Genomic DNA, 18,572 nt, shown 5'->3' on the forward strand with positions numbered 1-18,572 from the left:
TCGAGTTTTTTTTTCTGAGTCGCTTTATCGATATTAACATCCTTCCTTGAAATTAAAGAAGGCATCTTTTATTCAAAGCTCTACATTTTGCAAATCTATATATGTTGGAAATATTATATATATATATATATATATATATATATATATATATATATATATGAAATTTTTTAATATATATGGATTTTTTCATAGGTGTTTATAAATTATATAGCAATTATTTGTGAAAATTGAAAAATGAGTTGTAAGAATAATTTTTAGAAGACTAATTTTTAGTAATTTTTATTATACTAGTAAATGAGAAAAGAAAATAAAGAGAGTTTGGACTTTTTTGAATTTTTGAAGTTTATATTTGTATTACCATTTTTTGCCTATCATGTTCACGATCTCAGAATATATATGGGAGAGTTTTTTAGCGGGTGCGAGTCCCGCATATCCCACCGGACCGGCCGGTGGGAATGCATAATGCATTTTTCTCTTCCTTCGCAAAACAAAAAAAAAAAAAAATTAAAATCTCTAAAACTCTTAAAACTCTTGCGGACGAAAGCTTCGAATTTTCGCGCTTTTTAAAATTTTAGTTTGTGCCACCTCTTTGCTGATCATGTTCTCCTGATACATTTGCGAATTTAGAAACTTTAAATTTTCGCGCTTTTTAAAATTTTAATTTGTGCCACCTCTTTGCTTATTATGTTCTCCTGATACGCCACCTCTTTTATGATCATGTTCTCCTGATACTTTTGCGGATTTTGAAGCTTTAAATTTTTGCGCTTTTTAAAATTTTAGTTTGTGCCACCTCTTTGCTTATTATGTTCTCCTGATACGCCACCTCTTTTATGATCATGTTCTCCTGATACTTTTGCGAATTTAGAAACTAAATTTTTGCGCTTTTTAAAATTTTAGTTTGTGCCACCTCTTTGCTTATTATGTTCTCCTGATACGCCACCTCTTTTATGATCATGTTCTCCTGATACTTTTGCGAATTTAGAAACTAAATTTTTGCGCTTTTTAAAATTTTAGTTTGTGCCACCTCTTTGCTTATTATGTTCTCCTGATATGCCACCTCTTTGCTGATCATGTTCTCCTGATACATTTGTGGATTTTGAAGCTTTAAATTTTTGCGCTTTTTAAAATTTTAGTTTGTGCCACCTCTTTGCTTATTATGTTCTCCTGATACGCCACCTCTTTGCTGATCATGTTCTCCTGATACATTTGCGAATTTTGATACTTTAATTTTCGCTATTTTTAAATTTTAATTTGGTTCACCTTCTCGCTGATCATATTGTCCTGATACTTTTACGAATTTCAAAGTTTTAAATTTTTGCGCTTTTTAAAATTTTGATTTGTGCTACCTCCTTGCTAATTATGTTCTTCTGATACATTTGTGAATTTCAAAGTTTTAAATTTTGCGTAATTTAAATTTGAGTTTGTGCCATCTTTTTTGATTATTCCTTTGATAATTGATTTAAAGAAAAGTAGTTTTAAAAATTTCAAGGATAAAAAATCGGCAAAAACGTATCAAAAAAATATATAATTAATAAAGAAGTGGGTGTGACATGACAAGGATATATGGGAATAGATGGGTATGTTCATTCAAAAGACATATGCGTTTTGTATAATTAATATAGTTTATTAGTTTTTTAAAGATTACAAAATATATATATATTAATTTACAGACTATTATATATGTACATTGACATTTTATAGCATAACATATAAATGTAAAATCGCTTTCGCTGTTACACTACATTTTGTGTTCACGCACGCACGCACAGTCATTTTTATTATTATACAATAAAATGCACACTAACATTTTATTATATATCACATATCAGATATCGAATGCAATTTGATGCAATTTTATGTCCACATCAAATCAATTTTTGCATCACAAAAAATTTCTCTGTCACAATAATCATGCTGTGATAACATAGTATAAATTAAATAATTTTATCTATATTAAAAGATAAGCATTCGATAACTGATAATGAGCAGTTCATAAAAGAATTGGGTATCAACTCTGTAATTGTAATGATGAAAATTACAAAAATTGAGCAAATTTACTAAACATTTATAATTTAATTGGTCCAAACCTAATAAATATGTTTTTGTAATTTTCACTTTTATTTAAATTACAAAATTGATCAATTTTGATGACTCAAAATGCATCACACGAAGTGAGTTCAGAAAACTACTCGAAATAATAGTTTGATTGACCAATCAGAATAAAAGATTTTAGAATTGATTGAATCGGAACAAAAAATATAGGGATTTTATTGACCAACTAGAAGACAAGATATTTTTATCTTATATATATAATTGGTCAATCAAACGCTGCTTTAGTCTGAATAGATTTTTGAACGCAATCCAAGAAGCACGCTCACTATTAGTTAGAATCGATGAATCGCAATGCGCATGACAAATATTCTTCCGTTTCGCGCCTAAACTTCTCTCGATGGACGAAGAAATCTGGCAGAGAATCCATTTGTTAGTTTTTCGATCGGTATCAACTCGAATCGTAGGAAAAGGAATTTGTATCAATCTTTGATTAATATAGGATGGAGTCAAACGCGAAAGAGCCTTCTTTCCAAACTAATAATGATTTCTCTTCAAAAATGCCAGTCAAAGGAAAGATGTATGTTATTAAGCGCAGTAAGTATTTAACCGATTAATCATGATCGCGTTCCTTTGTTGGCTAGATGAAGTTGTGTTAGAAAGTTCCATTTATATACTGTGCGGGCACTTTTTAATCTGAAAAAAAAAAGAAAATATATTTTTAGCGAAATAATTCTAATTCTATTTATATAATATATTGTTATAAATAATAACTATTATAAATAATAACTATATATAATATATAAATATTGCCTGACCTGTAAAAAAAATTGTATATATACATATAAAAAAATTTGAACTATATGTGTGTTTGTGGAAAATGGATTATAAAGTAAAGAAAATTAATAATTTGGGAAAAATTAAACTATTGGTTAGTTTTATTTTAATATTGTGTGTATATATAAAAATATATAAATGAATATCTTTATATATGACTATATAAATTTTTATTAAAGATATTTAAACATAAAACATGAATTAAAATAATTATTTTCATTAGATGGACGAAAGGAGGATGTCCATTTTGATAAAATCACTTCAAGAATTGCCAAACAGTGTTATAATTTGGATATGAATTATGTGGATCCAGTAAGTATATTGCATATCTATTGTATATAATTTTATAATATAATGATATAAAATAGAACAGTATATGCAATGTGTATATTGTATATGTATATAATTAAGAAAAGTATATATGTATATAAACTTCTATATTATTATATTTTATATCTTTTTAATAAAAATAATATTGCATATATAATATATAATATATGCATATATATAACAGAGAGTAAAATTTTATAAATTTTTAACAATATTCATTTGTATATAATGAGTGAATTTATTATTTGCAGTCTGCTGTCGCGATTCAAGTAATACGTGGTTTATATTCTGGAGTAACTACAGTTATATTAGATAATCTGGCAGCTGAAACTGCAGCTACCATGGCAACTAATCATCCCGATTATGCTATATTGGCTGCAAGGATTGATGTATCTAATCTACATAAAGAGACTAAAAAGAGTTTTAGTGGTATGATATCATAGATGTATTTATTCAAGTCAATTTTGTATCTTTATGTATTAAAATGATATGATATAATTCTGTTGTTTATTTTTACAGAGGTCATACATGACTTGTACCATGCCAAGGATCCTGTCACACATCGTGATACACATATAATCAGTGAACAATATTACAACATTATTAAGAATAATGCGGAAAGACTAGATTCTGCCATAATATACGATCGAGATTTCAATTATAATTATATTGGTTTTAAGACACTTGAGAGAAGCTACCTGTTGAAAATTAATGGCAAGATAGTAGAGAGACCTCAACATATGTTGATGAGAGTAGCTGTCGGTATTCACAAGGATGACATTGACAAAGCTATAGAAACATACAACTACTTGTCCGAAAGATACTTTACACATGCTTCACCAACACTATTTAACGCCTGTACTAATAAGCAGCAAATGTCCAGGTAATTGTAATAGCATTGATTATCTCTATAATATTATCTCTATAATATAAATTTATGTTTTAAAATTATTTTAATTAGAATTATTTTTTTACAGCTGCTTCCTTTTAACGCTTGACGACGATAGCTTAAAAGGTATTTATGGTACACTAAAAAAATGTGCGCTTATTAGCAAATATGCTGGTGGAATAGGACTCAATGTACATTGCATTCGTACAAAAAGCACAGAAGACAATACGGATACAACCAACGGCTTGGTTTCTGTTTTAAAATTGTACAATGATATGGCTATTTATGTTGATCAAGGTGGAAATAAAAGACCAGGAGCATTTGCTATTTATTTGGAGCCATGGCATGCTGATATCTTTGATTTTCTAGAGCTTAAGAGAAACATTGGTAATTGTTTCTTTTTTTCTTATTTTCCTTTTTTCACATTGACTGGTGGTTTTATATGCTATTATGTATTGTGTACTTTCTTTTACAGGGGATGGAAATATGCGAGCTAGAGATTTGTTTTATGGTTTATGGATACCAGATCTTTTTATGGAACGTGTATATAATGATGAAACATGGAGCTTGATGTGTCCATCTGAATCTCCTGGCTTGGCTGATGTTTGGGGTGAAGAATTTAAAGATCTGTATACTAGGTACGCACATACGCATTAGCAGTTATCTCCTTTCTATTAACAAATTAATAAAATTATGACTTACATATCTTTCTGCAATAAATTTTATAAATAAATTTATACCTACACATACATTGTTTTTATAGATATGAAAAGGAAGGTCGCTATAAAAAGCAAGTACAGGCCAGGGATGTATGGGTCGCCATTCTCAGGGCGCAAGTAGAAACTGGAACTCCTTATATGCTTTATAAGGATCACTGCAATCGAAAATCTAATCATCAACACATTGGTACAATCAAGTGCAGCAATTTGTGCACTGAAGTTATTCAATACTCCGGCCCTGGAGAAGTTGCTGTGTGTAATCTGGCATCTATTGCAGTCAATATGTTTGTCAATACGAATAACAAGACTTTTGATTTTGATAAACTTAAAACAGTTGTAAAAATCGTTACTCGTAATTTGGATAAAGTTATCGATGTCAATTTTTATCCCATTTTAGAAACGAAAACATCTAATCAAAGACATAGACCTATTGGTAAGATTATAAGTCTTTTGATTATCAAATATTGTAAGCATCATATAATGAGCTGGTGAAATATAAAAAGTGCATGTGTCTTCAGGTATTGGAATACAAGGTTTAGCGGATGCCTTCTTGTTAATGCGGTTTCCATTTGAAAGCCAAGAGGCAAAAGAACTTAACATCAAAATCTTTGAAACTCTTTATTATGGTGCCTTGGAAGCGAGTTGTGAGTTAGCTGCGGAAAAAGGCGTTTACGGAACATATAAAGGTAGTCCAGTTAGCAAAGGGGTAAGTTTGTAACTGTGTTTGTTTTAATCATGTTTATATATATATATAATTTATTTATAACTGCGCGAATCATGTTTAGTCTATACACTGCAATCGTAACATAATAATTCCTTGTCAGATCCTCCAGTATGATATGTGGAACGTTAAGCCAACAAATTTATGGGATTGGAATGAATTGAAGAAGAAAATCGCAAAGCATGGAGTAAGAAATTCGCTTTTGATTGCACCTATGCCAACGGCGTCGACGGCACAAATCTTAGGGAATAACGAATCTATCGAACCGTACACGAGTAATATCTATGTAAGACGCGTATTGTCGGGAGAATACGTCATGGTCAATCCTCATTTATTGCGAGATCTAACAGCCAGAAAATTATGGGACAAGGACATGGAAAATGAAATCCTTGCAAGCTTTGGATCCGTTCAAGTACGATTTTAATTGTCTCTTGTTATTATTTCTTGCATTAAAATTTTTTGTGATTGTAATTTTAAGAAAATATATTTTTTAGAACATTGAACGTATTCCTGATGATCTGAAAGCACTCTACAAGACTGTATGGGAGATACCGCAAAAAGTAATTCTCGAAATGGCGGCCGATCGTGGAGCTTTTATCGATCAGTCGCAATCTCTGAATATTCATATAGGGGACCCAACAACTGAGAAACTCACATCAATGCATTTCTTTGGTTGGAGAAGCGTAAGTGAAATATTGCAATGTATTAATGTAGTTTTGTTTTGTCGGCATTTTTTAGTTCACAATAGATCGCTTGAATAGATGACAATTTTTTTTTCTAAATTATATCAATCCTTTTAATCAAACGAACTAACAGAGCCGTACAAATTGTCAAAAATATATTATTATTTACAGGGCCTAAAGACTGGCATGTACTATCTGCGAACAAAGCCAGCTGCAAATCCTATACAATTTACAGTGGATACATCTAAATTACGAATTAATGATTCCATATCTAACTCATCCACTATCACTAATAGCCCCGTTCAGTCCCCCAAGAAAAATGATGCTAATGATGACAATGTTGAAAAACGAAATCAATTAAGTCAAGAAGCGAGTAAAAACTTAGAAACGATGTTCGTTTGTTCGCGTAATAATGGAGAGGATTGCATGTCGTGCAGTTCATGAACGACATTATCTTTTCTCGAACATTCTCTCACATCAGATATATATGAAATGTTTTCTATTTTTGTAAATTATATAAGCATGTTTTTTTTTCCACATATCAAGAATTCTAAATTTAATTATATCTAATAAGATGTTATTTGGTAGACATCGGCGCACGAATCAATAAATTTAAATTAAATTTGTTTAATATTGTTTACAGGAATTTACATGAATTACAATAATTTTTTCCAAGCACGTCCACTTTTCCAGAATATCTGCAATAGATATGAAAATTTATCTTGTAGGATAAACAATATTTCCAAGTATGTATTTGAAAAATTTTATTTCATCTTCTTGGAATATAAAAGAAGAGCTACAGTATACGTAGGAATATTGGAATCGAGCAAAATACGACGAAAAAAAATCTTTATTCGATTTTACAATTTTTATGTAAATTAACGTTAGAAATTTTTATTTCTGTCGAACTAGTATTCGGAGTAATTTGATGTCTGTCATCTCGCTTCGAACGCGAATGACAATCGCGACCGAGCGGTGTGTCTAATGTCACTAGCTAGGAACACGTGGCATCACTGCAATCGCCGTAGGGGTTACGGAGACGACGCAGAACCATATTTATTTTGGTTTGGAAATTAGTCCGCAAGAGACCCCGTGCGTGGATCGTTCGGCCGTGCGTTTCGCACACCTCAATTCGGGCGGATTGAATTTCCAAGTACTTGCTTATCGGAGATCAAGAACTAAAAAACATGACCCGTAAGTTCCAACCGAACCCTCGAGCTGTCAAATGATGTCTGTGCGGTGACAATTCGACGTGAGAAAGAATAACGAAACGAGTTCCTAACTTTCGCGGCTGCCATTGTCATTTAATGTTAATAACAGGCTCACGAAAAAGAGAGAGAGAGAAAAAATGAAATTATGAATCGCGTGCTCTCGCAGAGATTTGTCGCTGGCGCGAGCAAATAAAATTCGAGAAATGGAGCACACCGACAAAATTTCATTTCCCGAACAACATTCATTTCACAGGATATTTCGGAATGAAACGTCGAGATTTTTGGACATGATAGCGATAAGAAAAGTGTCTTTTCACGAATGTTTATTTATTTAAATCTCGATTATTTTGCGAGAAAACACTCGAGAATTTTCAATTTGAAAAGTAAAAAAGAAAAAGGAGAACATAATAATAATAATAATAATAATAATGGTAATTTAATCGGAATAGTTTTACTTTTTATACACGCTGATTGATTTAGTTTTCGGGAGTTTCACTTTTAACCTCGATGCACGCTACGACATGTCGCGACAATCCTTCACTGCGATCTACCCGACGACGCAAGCGATCCATTTCAGTATTTTAGTGTATGCGGAGATATTCGATTTTAACACTGCTCGATTCCGAATGTACGAGTGAACATGGTGGAACATCTGCTCCATGTCGTAGCTCACTTCACTTGTTTTACTCGCCGCCATTTTGTCATAAGTAGCAGCGTTTCTCGGATAAAAAAAAGAAAGGTAGGGGCATGGATGAAAGAATTATTGTCGAGTGATCGCGGGTGATTCGATTCGTGGGTCGCGTGGATCGATCGGTGTGTACTGTTCAGTTGCAGTTGGCCTTTAATATAATTTTGGAGTAATGTACGAGTGCGTTGCGCGTCTGCGCCACCATTTTACTAATTCGGTTCGAGGAAGGCGAGATTTGCGCATGCGCGTACAGCGCATTCGAACGAATTTTAAATCTGACGTTTCAAGAAACGTTTAAAAAAATATTTATACGTTTAACTGCGTCGTAGGTGGAAATCAACGTGAACTAGCACGAGCCAAGAACTTGAAAAAAACGCAAAAGAAGGCAGCGTCTGAGCAGGACAGTAATAAAGGTCTTTCCTTGGAGCAACGTAAAGCACGGTAAACGTTCTTAAAAGAGCTTAAACAAATGAATTATATTTGATTATTTATCACATAATTTTTTAATAATACTTGTGACATAACTTATATACTTTCGTGCTTACAGTGACGCGGAACGAATGAGAGAGAAACAACTTAAGAAACAACAGGAACAACCAGATAAGTCTAAGCAGGCGGCGAGATAATTCAAGGGAGGTGTATAAATTTTTACGATAAAAACGATTATCACACACTGCGACGGTTATGTTAAAAAGAATCACGGATATAAGAGACACGAAGGTTGATGCTTACCAAAAATGCAAAAGGGAATCGTCATGCTTTTGACGTTTAAGAATTTTTCCATTGTCGGCCGTACACAACTATATCAGTTGTATGACACACTGCAGGACCTAGCCTCGATTATCTTGTTATTTATACATTGCTCAGAAAAACAGTTATATAGCCGTATGTGTATAAAACTCGACGTTACCTACAGCTAAATTCAGTCAAAGAAAATGCGCGTTTGACTGATTTTTCTAGGTATAAGGATATTAATTAAATAATACGACGTTTGTAGTACTAATTTTCTCAATCTGTAAATTCAAATTTTCGCATACTTATTTAATATGTTATCTAATTAAATGTGTAAGGAGCGAGCGACTACTAGATACGTATATGCTTGCCATCGTTCTCTTTCGCTCGTAATAAACTGTTCAAAGTTTAACACGTATAATTCTTAAATTTTCCATCCCAAGTACGATAAATGTAATATTTTTCGATACTTTATTCGTTACGATACTATAATAATCATAAATAACGATTAGTGATAGAGATATTAAGAATATAAGCTAGTAAAAGAAGGTGAAAAGGTTGAGATTGTACAATTATTTCCCATATTTTTATTGCACTTTCCCAAAAAAGAGTACACTTTCTTAACGTACTAATTTTAATCGCGAATTTTTTTTTCATAACTTCGCTTTAATTACAAATATTTGTGATTATTAACATTGAGTCGAATGAGAGAATGAGAGTGTACGATGCGATTCGATAAACGTCACTGCGGATGGAAGACCGAATCTTAATTCGCTAACAGTGCGCGAGGAAAGAGAATGTACGCTATACTAAATGATGAATGTATTGTCTAGCCTCTAAAGACCAAGAAACCCTCTTGAGAGTACAGCATACTCAGCGCAAAGATCCCGAAATTGAATTATTTCATTCCGGATAGTTACATTAATTGCGTACTCGGATTTTACTAGGCTGTATTTTCACGTTTCTAACACATCTATAAGCAGGAACGTTTCGTTCGTGTTTTTTTTTTCTTTTCTTTTTATTTCATTTAGCTCTCAAAGTCCGTAATATGCGAAGAATAACACGGTATATATTGAGCATTTACTTTTAATTATAATGATACACTACTAATATGTGAAAGTCTATCTGCGAAGAGAATTTACACGTGATATTGTTTTTAATGTTACATAAGTGACATCGGGAATTCATACAACGCAAGAAATTGTCACTTGGAATGTATATTCGGGTAATAAATGATACACGCGTGTGCTTGGCTATATGATTAAAAAAAAAATATATATATATAAAATAGATCCGTAGTTTTGCCGATTTCTCTTTTTATCGACACATACTTTTACAATTTTGCGTGTTTTTATTAATTCACAATAATAATTCTTTTTTTTAGTAACGTAAAATATTTATATTAAAAAAAATATGCTTATTTACTTTTGTCAATTTCACAATTGTCGAATTCGAGTAAAATGTTCGAGGTTTGTTTAAAAATTTAATTAATTTCAATATAAAATTAATTTCAACTAACTTATTAAACTCGCCATCACACTTAAACTGAGTTTCGATCAAGTATTCGGATAGTGTCTCAAGCTCTCGATGATAATACAATTTTCTAGAAATGGGCGGCAGAATATTATTTCCCTTGTCAACCTGTTCATTAGTCTTTACAAATGTTCCGTATACACATGTATAATTTTTATAATAATATCGCAATCAATATGTTACGGTATAAATATATTTACTTATATCTATTTCGATGATGTTTCTTCTTGCACGTGGAAAGATGTGACCGCAAAATGCGATATTTTCAGAATAAAAAATTTTGAAAGAAGATTATATTTGAAATTGCAGAGAAATGTCGACTAAGCTTATCTACTGTGTGTGCATGTATTGCTATTTATCATTATAATACTATATTCGCAATAATAGCACCATATTTTGTATTGTTTATAGATAAATTATGTATTGCAAATTGAACAGATTCATGTACATGTTGCGTTAGTATAAGCGCGCGCGTTTCCATCCATTGTCTTTAAAAAAATGATAAAAAATCAATATTAAATAATTATGACAAGAAAACTTTTTTTTTGTCATAAATAATTAATCTTTTAATCAAATTACAGCAGATGTTTTGTACTTTAAAATCATTTTTTGTCTAATATGGAATAGATTCGGCACAAGGTATTCAAATTTTCTTAATTATCTTTTCAATTATGTATATCTAAATATATAAATAATCCTGAAAATATATGTCTGAAAGTTTCTATGAAATTTCTATTGCAGATATCTGTATAACAAAAAATACATCACACAAAGTGCATTTCCTGCCTTTTACGAATTTCAAATATATATCTTGTAGCAAATAAATCCGATAGAATCATCGTTTATCGAAACTAACAAATAACTACATCACAATACTTGGAAAATTTATAATGAAAGTATTATCGCACATGCAAAGTCGCTTACATGCCAATTTATGTATGCCATATATGCCTATAAACAATGTATCGTGTACTAATATTCAAAAATGATGAGTCAGAAATAAGAGACGTGATTTATATCACTCTTTTGTTTTCTATCTAAATAGCGGGATGTACGGAATGTATATGTAAATATTTGTAACGGATCGATGAAACTTTAGAACGATCGTTTCTTTAGGACAGTGTCCTTCGAAAACCAAACAAAAGGATACTATTTTGTTTCGCGTAATATTTATATACACGAATGCCTTCCTGTAGCTTTACAATATCTTTGATAAAAAAAAAAAGAATAGACGTCGCAAGCGAGATAACGTTATCTTTATCGCAACAAGCGATGTTGGAAAAGCAACTCACTTATAAATCTTGTACATTTTATTATTATTATTGTTTGGGAACCAAAGAGAGATAGATCGATCGATTCCTCACATTCTCGTTGAGATTCGGTTGATTTTGAATGTTTTCAGATAAAACGCAAAAGATGAAAACAAGCGAATGTAGTCGACGAAATAAAAAATTTTTCGACAAGATTAACCAAATTATTCTTCTTTACTACGCGAATCATCACTTCTTCGAATATGTCGAAAGGAAAGATACGTTTTCCACTGTGTACAGTGGTCTACGTATAGATCTTTCGAAAAAAAAAACATCTAGATCCAAAAGCTCGTTCGCGTTTGCAGGCGAATCTCTCGGCGTGTCTAAAGATTCAAAGAGCATATCGTGCAAGTCTGGGCAACGCAATGCGAGTGTAAATGGGATGGGTGCGATGGATGCGACGGTAAGGGTGGCGGCGGGGGCGGCGGGGGTGGTGGCGGTGGTGGCGGCATGTAGAGCCAGCCAGCGCCCGCTGGCCAGACCGCGGACGATGAAGAAGACGTCGGCAGCAACGAATTGGTACTGCCTCCGGTACTGACGTGTGACGTCGGTCCACTCTCTACTCACATCACCTGAAACAAGGTCAAGCGCGAAGTCACCAAGATCATGAAATTCTGATTTTCTATTGCTTCGCAACGTAATCGTTTGATCATCAGGGACTTTTTCATCTCTCAGATCACATTTCCAGCAACATTCTTTTTTAATATCTCGAATATATCTTACATTATTGTAAGAATAATTATTAGTTTGCGCGAATTTATATCAAACGAATAAATATTGTGTGACATTCGCAGCTACTTCTTTATTGCTCCAGTATCGCTGTTTATGCTTTATAAAATTAACATAGCATTAAACTCGTCGCATTAGCTCATATAAGATTTTTACAAGAGATTTTTTTTTTATGTTTCCAAATGAAAATTTCAATTTCAAAGGAGGGTTTATTTAGAATACAAAATTTAATATTTAATAATTTAATAATATTTATATATAATCTGATGATGTGTTATGATAATATTTTATTAATACGCTTACAATATGAAATTCACCGGAGTCGCGTGGTATAACAATGATAATTTTAATATTGATTTTCTCCTTCTCTATTGATTTAGCCTGCATTACAGTGATACATTCGCAGGATCATCCGAAATTTGTAATGATATCGGATCGGCATGGTAATCGCATCCGATTTGATACGTGATTACTGATCGGGACGGTTAGTACCTGCAATATCTGGCTCGCTTCAAAGGCCGTCCCCGGCAACAGTATGACCGGACTACTGACGTGTCCGCTCTCGACGCATATCATGTTGGGAAATTCGTCGTCGCCAAAATCCGGAATGTCGCGTGCCTTCTCCTGCCAGGGATTCCACACGACGGTGTCGGGAAAGTTGTACTTTTGCACGCGCATCTTTCTACCGGAAACGACATTCGTGATGATATGCTCCGGCTGCGTGTTCTGATAGATCCTGTCGGTCCATTCGCACACCGTGACGACATCGCGGCCTTCTTGAAAGATTTGATTGTCCCTGGTCTGTGCGTGAGCGAGAACGAAACATTTTGTGAGTGGCAGTGCGATGAGTAAAGTTATATATATTTATATATTTAAAATATATTATATATATTTAATATCGCAGCATTGATTTGAAATTTAATGATAAATTTTTACGGTTTAATTAAGAAATAATTATTTCTTCACCGATGATGCCGAGAGAAGGAATAATTAATTGAAAAATAATAAAAAATATTAAAAAAAGAGAACTCCCCAAGAACTGCTGCCAACAAAATTGTAATATTTAAATAATTATAAAAAATATTAAAAATAAAAAAATAAAAAATTATATAAAACAATATCGTTCATGTCGAGAGAAGGAATAATTAATTAAAAAATAAGCGGCTCTTTAATAATCGCAGTAAGAAATCTCGATTAAATTACACTTTAATTATCGGCTTAATTTTCAGAAAAATAAAAAGCAGAAAATTTTCGCTACCTTGTCGATGAACGTGCACCCGTGCAGCCCTGTGATTTGGCATCTCCTGACGTCCGGCACTTTGAAATAAGTGTGTAGGAGCAAATTAAAGCTGAACGTGTCATCTCTGCTTGGATTATACACGCCGATATTGAAATGTAATTCCTTCTCGCGCAATATTAGCCTGTACGTTAATCTGAAATGTGAATTCCACATCTGTCGCGTACATTCGCTGTCCATTATCGAGAATATCGCCTCGATGTCGCCGCTGGGCAATCGTTCCGGTGACTTCTCCACATTCCAACGGATGATTCTGGCAAAGCCATGGGCCGGTCCATACGACCATGCTCCGAATTGTGCTGTGGAAATAACGTGCATATCAGATCAAAAGTGTCGCTGTAATTTTCTACATCTTTAAAAGCAAGATTTAAGAGTTAATTTTTTGTTCGTTTTAATTAGAATTTGTCTCTCTAAAGATGCTCCCATAATTTCCTTTGTCTTTTACTTTAACGCTGTTAATAAAAATGACAGCTCTGAACGAAAAGAAATTAAAATCAAATAATATCTTTTTCTTTTCTTATACACATTATACTGCCTATTTACTTACGGAAAACGAATGGTATGCCACCTCTAATAGGTTTCTTTCCATCAAATACAGCTTGCTTACTGAAACATAAAGAGTCCTTCAAATTATTGAAGAGAAAAAAAATGTGTCTTAGGCTATTCGATTATAAATTTTATTTTTCTCACACATTTCGATATCGAACAAATTGCAATTTATTATATGTTTCTGCATATATTAAATTTCCTATATATTTTATTATTTAACGAGACGAATTTTTCATTCGCGAAATCGGCAAAAATATATTTTAAAAACCGCACGAGAATTTATTTGCTCACGCGCTTGTTTTTACGTCGAAGCGCAGATATTATCTATTATTTCCTCGCCGTAATAACAGAAAATGAAAAAAAGAGGATCTACGGTATTGATAGCGCTGAAAAATATGAAGGCGGATATCTCCTTCCTGCGATTTGTTATTACAAACATATATATGCGCATATGCGTGTGTATCAGATTAATGAAAATTGCATAAATATTTCAACAAACGAGTACGAATCACATCGGAAAGAAGCAGTGGAATGTGAATGATTGAGCATATCTAATCGGAGCAATCTAATCGTCTAAGTAAAAAAAAATTATTTATAACGCAACTTTTATCTCAATCAAATCTCAATCTTTTCTACGATATATGTAAAATGTAAACAGCGAGAAAAACAAAAATGCATAGGATAATTTCTCTCTTTATATTCTTTCGAATCTCCGCACGAGAATGCTTCCTCACCTTGTTTAAGAATGTTTGTGTCATATATCAAAACATTGTCATGTGACAAAAACAATAAAAATTTCATAGACTGTTCTAAGTATTAATTATGGAAAATCGCGTATTGTAGCTATTGACAGATTTGACAAGGAAAAAACATTTTCAGCAAAATTAAATTATTTACATGTATTAAGAAAACTCTAGTAAATATTTCTGCAAAATTTGATTTATATTCATTTATTCGTTTAAAAGTTTTTTTTTTTATTTACTAAAAAAATATTATCTCTCTCTCTCTTTCTGCAAATTACTCTTTTTTTGTTTCTTGCAATTTATTTCAGAGGATTTCTACGATCAAATATTAATTATCAAAAATTAGAAAAAAAACAATTTTTACAACTATTTTCTTTTATTAAGACATCAAATATTATTTTGTGATACTTTAATTCTTTTTATAATTCATTTATTTATTTATTTATTTGATTTTTCAAACAGTATAAACTTTAGAAATATTTTCATTTATTTATTTATTTGATTTTTCAAACAGTATAAACTTAAGAAATATTTTTTTTTTATTTTGACGGGCTTCTTGCTATTATTGTACAACCAAAACATCCTTAATTAATTTATGAGGACTATGCAGAATTTTACGATCGCGTGCCAAGACAGGCCGAACGGGTTGCATCGATGTATAAAAAATCATATGATGTTACAAAGCTATTTCGTAAAACTTGACTTGAAGTAAACGAGAAGAATACAAAAAGATGGCCTGTCTCGGGATCAATTTTGCAGCATGACAAATAAATTTTCACAAAATTCAAAAAGACGAAATAATGTTACTTGTGATATCAATTATGGCTCTTCTCCTTCTTAAGTAAGAAACGAACATCCTTCGACTTTCGTCATTTCTGGAAAATCGAAGAAAGGAAGAGATAATACAGCCAGGTCGAGATAAATGACTATACAGCTCGTAGGTTGTATTTTTTAATTGGGGAAAGGGTTCGGTTTTACAATAGGCTACATTGTTGAAAATAAAAATGTGAATTTCCGAAGGTCGGTTGAATTGTTCTTTTGTAAAAGAAAAAAAAAGAAAAAAAGAAAAAAGAAAGACTGGTCGATCCTCCTTTCTACTTCGTCGGTACGTTTTATCTCGCAACGACCGCTTCGCGAATAAATAAATGATTACGACATTTTATCGTTCCAACAATGTTAAGTTTTTTAAATTTGTAATACCGACAAAGAAGAGGCCTATAAAATGTACGTTTCATGTTTTACGGAATTGTATGCTGCAACTACGGATAAGGGAGAGGGAGATTCCTTTTATTTAGTGACAGAGAGGCTATTAGAATTTTTTTTTTTTTTGATACATATTTTTGATAATCTTAATAAACAATATTCTTAATAATGGCAAGGTATTTTTTTCTCAGCATTCAACAATTTGGAGAAACAAAAAATGTATAAAAAATGCAAGATTATATCATTATCTTTTCTTCAATACATTATTCACAAAAATTTTTATTTAAATTTATACAGGGTGTTCAAAGAAAGGGTTACATATTTTGAGAGTGGGTAATATTGATCAAGACGAGGAAGAAAAGTCTAATTAACATGGATCCTACAATTACAATCTTCGAAGATACAGGCCATCTTTTTACTTGAGCCCTTTTCTCACTGATTGTCGCCTCTACAATGCCAACAAAAGAGTATTTACTAGTTTTGTTATAGTGATATCGGGTTGTAATAACATTGGGTTTATAGGTAGGCAGTAAATCCAAGTGTGTTTGAAGGAATGCGTGATTCTTTGAGACATAGAGCTGAAAAATGCGTGACGATGAATGGAAACTTAGATCACCTCTTATAACGCTGCCTGCAAAACTAGTAAATACTCCTTAATTGTAGGATCCTTAATTAGACCTTTTCTTCTTGTTTTGATCAATACTACCTGCTCTCAAAATATGTGACTCTTTTTTTTTAACACCCTCTATATTTGTGTAAGTTTGATTCTCTCTCTCTCGCTGCTCTCTTTCTCTTCTCGTTAAAATATCTAGCCGAAAGAAATCGCTCGCTTCTAGGATCATCGGACAAGTTAGAAAACTCGCTGATCCCTTTAGTTAGCGCTAACTAAAAACGCTAGGAGCTGATATCGCCGTCCTGCGAAAGAGACGGAGACATCGTGTTGCGTGGACGCGCGGAAGCATATAAGGAGAGAGCGAGAAGGAGAGATATAAAGCCGGAGGGCGGATGCAGGATGACCATTAGTCAAGCCTGTCAGGGGCCGCGGAGATGTTCTTAAGAAGGAGAGCTCGAAGATACACTCGGGATCCAAGGCTGCGAGGAGAAACGCGCGTGGAAGATCCGTGGAAGGAGGAGAGAAGTTGAGGTAATCTTTGGTTCGTGCGATCAGAAGACGCTCCCGAAGATTAGCGCAAGGTAGCAAGGTACGCTCACAATTCGGACTCCAAATAAGGACCCGCGAGCAAACAAATTTGCATCCTTTAGGCAGCGAGGGGAAAAAAATATATTCGCGAATTGCGATCAGAGTTATTGCAGTGATGGTTGGATGAAAAAAAATGAAGTCTCGGCGCGCTGAATGTCGAATTGAAGGCACTTTTATCATCTCGTCTCTCGTGGGACATCCGATTGGTTCCAATATCGCCTTTCGCTTTTCAGTCCAATTCTCCCTACTGGTCAATCCTGACAGCCGATGATGAAGTTAATGACGGAGCCTCGATTCTGGAATGGATCCTCCACGAGACGGTCCCCGCTAATTCCCTCCCAGCGATACGAATGTAATCCATTTTCCTGGATACGTAAACCGCGAAGGAGGAGCAGGAGATGATAATCCCCATCCGTTTGCGCGATCCTGAATGGAACACGCAAACAGAGACAGGAGAGATGGACAGATAGATGGATCGCGACAACCCAAACGTCATGGCGAGAGGAGAAAGACAGAGGGAAGCTGAGACGAGAGAAGGGAGCGAAAATGAGAGAGTGTGAGAAAAAGAGAGAGAGAGAGAGAGAGAGAGAGAGAGAGAAAGAGGAGGACAAAGAGGGAAGGATGGGAAACGCTATAGCGGAAGGGAGGGAGGGAGGGAGGGAGGGGAGGGGCGGGAGGAAGCGAGAGGGTAGAACGATGTACCCACCACGAAGTACGACGATGCGGCGGTAGGAACGCGCGGCTGACGCCGAGCAAAAACGATCGGCGCTGTCTGCCATGCTTTTTGCGGGCATCACCAGTTTCCAACCTCTCTCTCTCTCTCTCTTTCTGTCTCTCTCTCTCTCTCTCATCCTGGTCGTTTCTAGCCTGGGTCGTATCTGCCGTTGCTCGCGCTCGCTGCTACCCAACTACGGGCACCCAATTCTCGACGCCGCGCGGTTACCGCGGGATATCGTCGCGCCGCGCCGAGTATACAGGGTGCCTTGGTAATTGGCACTGCCGGTGCGATTGCGATGGGGTGACGATATACATATATATATATATATATATACAGGGTGTTTCTAAATAAGAGTGAACAATTTTAGGAGCTGATTCTTTGTCGAAAATTAAGGGTAGTCTTTCATATAAACTCATATATACTCTTATAT

At 33.7% G+C, this 18,572-nt stretch overlaps 3 protein-coding genes across 3 annotated transcripts in view; 2 read left to right on the forward strand and 1 right to left on the reverse strand.

Annotated features, from left to right (window-relative positions):
• Nucleotides 1-2,414: 2,414 nt before the first annotated feature.
• LOC126855114 (ribonucleoside-diphosphate reductase large subunit) lies at nucleotides 2,415-6,863 on the forward strand. Its single transcript, XM_050602501.1, has 11 exons — nucleotides 2,415-2,646; nucleotides 3,110-3,198; nucleotides 3,468-3,645; nucleotides 3,736-4,099; nucleotides 4,194-4,492; nucleotides 4,581-4,743; nucleotides 4,869-5,257; nucleotides 5,343-5,530; nucleotides 5,649-5,957; nucleotides 6,040-6,228; nucleotides 6,400-6,863. The coding sequence occupies exons 1-11, from the start codon at nucleotides 2,553-2,555 to the stop codon at nucleotides 6,670-6,672; spliced, it is 2,535 nt and encodes an 844-aa protein (XP_050458458.1). The 5' UTR covers nucleotides 2,415-2,552; the 3' UTR covers nucleotides 6,673-6,863.
• A 391-nt stretch (nucleotides 6,864-7,254) lies between these two features.
• On the forward strand, nucleotides 7,255-9,271 carry LOC126855162 (putative SERF-like protein). The gene is made up of 3 exons (XM_050602576.1): nucleotides 7,255-7,422; nucleotides 8,457-8,568; nucleotides 8,675-9,271. Exons 1-3 carry the CDS (start codon nucleotides 7,416-7,418, stop codon nucleotides 8,751-8,753), a joined length of 198 nt encoding a protein of 65 aa, XP_050458533.1. The 5' UTR covers nucleotides 7,255-7,415; the 3' UTR covers nucleotides 8,754-9,271.
• A 160-nt stretch (nucleotides 9,272-9,431) lies between these two features.
• LOC126855160 (uncharacterized) overlaps nucleotides 9,432-18,572 on the reverse strand; it is a 29,111-nt gene continuing 19,970 nt past the window's right edge. The window contains exons 3-6 of the mRNA XM_050602575.1: nucleotides 14,276-14,334; nucleotides 13,690-14,027; nucleotides 12,924-13,232; nucleotides 9,432-12,274 (exon numbers count right to left, since the gene is read on the reverse strand). Of these exons, the coding sequence (XP_050458532.1) occupies nucleotides 12,266-12,274; nucleotides 12,924-13,232; nucleotides 13,690-14,027; nucleotides 14,276-14,334 (715 nt within the window). The 3' untranslated portion in view covers nucleotides 9,432-12,265. The remainder of the gene's footprint in view (nucleotides 12,275-12,923; nucleotides 13,233-13,689; nucleotides 14,028-14,275; nucleotides 14,335-18,572) is intronic.

Source organism: Cataglyphis hispanica, chromosome 15 (genome assembly GCF_021464435.1).
Source record: "Cataglyphis hispanica isolate Lineage 1 chromosome 15, ULB_Chis1_1.0, whole genome shotgun sequence".
NCBI classification, from domain to species: domain Eukaryota; kingdom Metazoa; phylum Arthropoda; class Insecta; order Hymenoptera; family Formicidae; genus Cataglyphis; species Cataglyphis hispanica.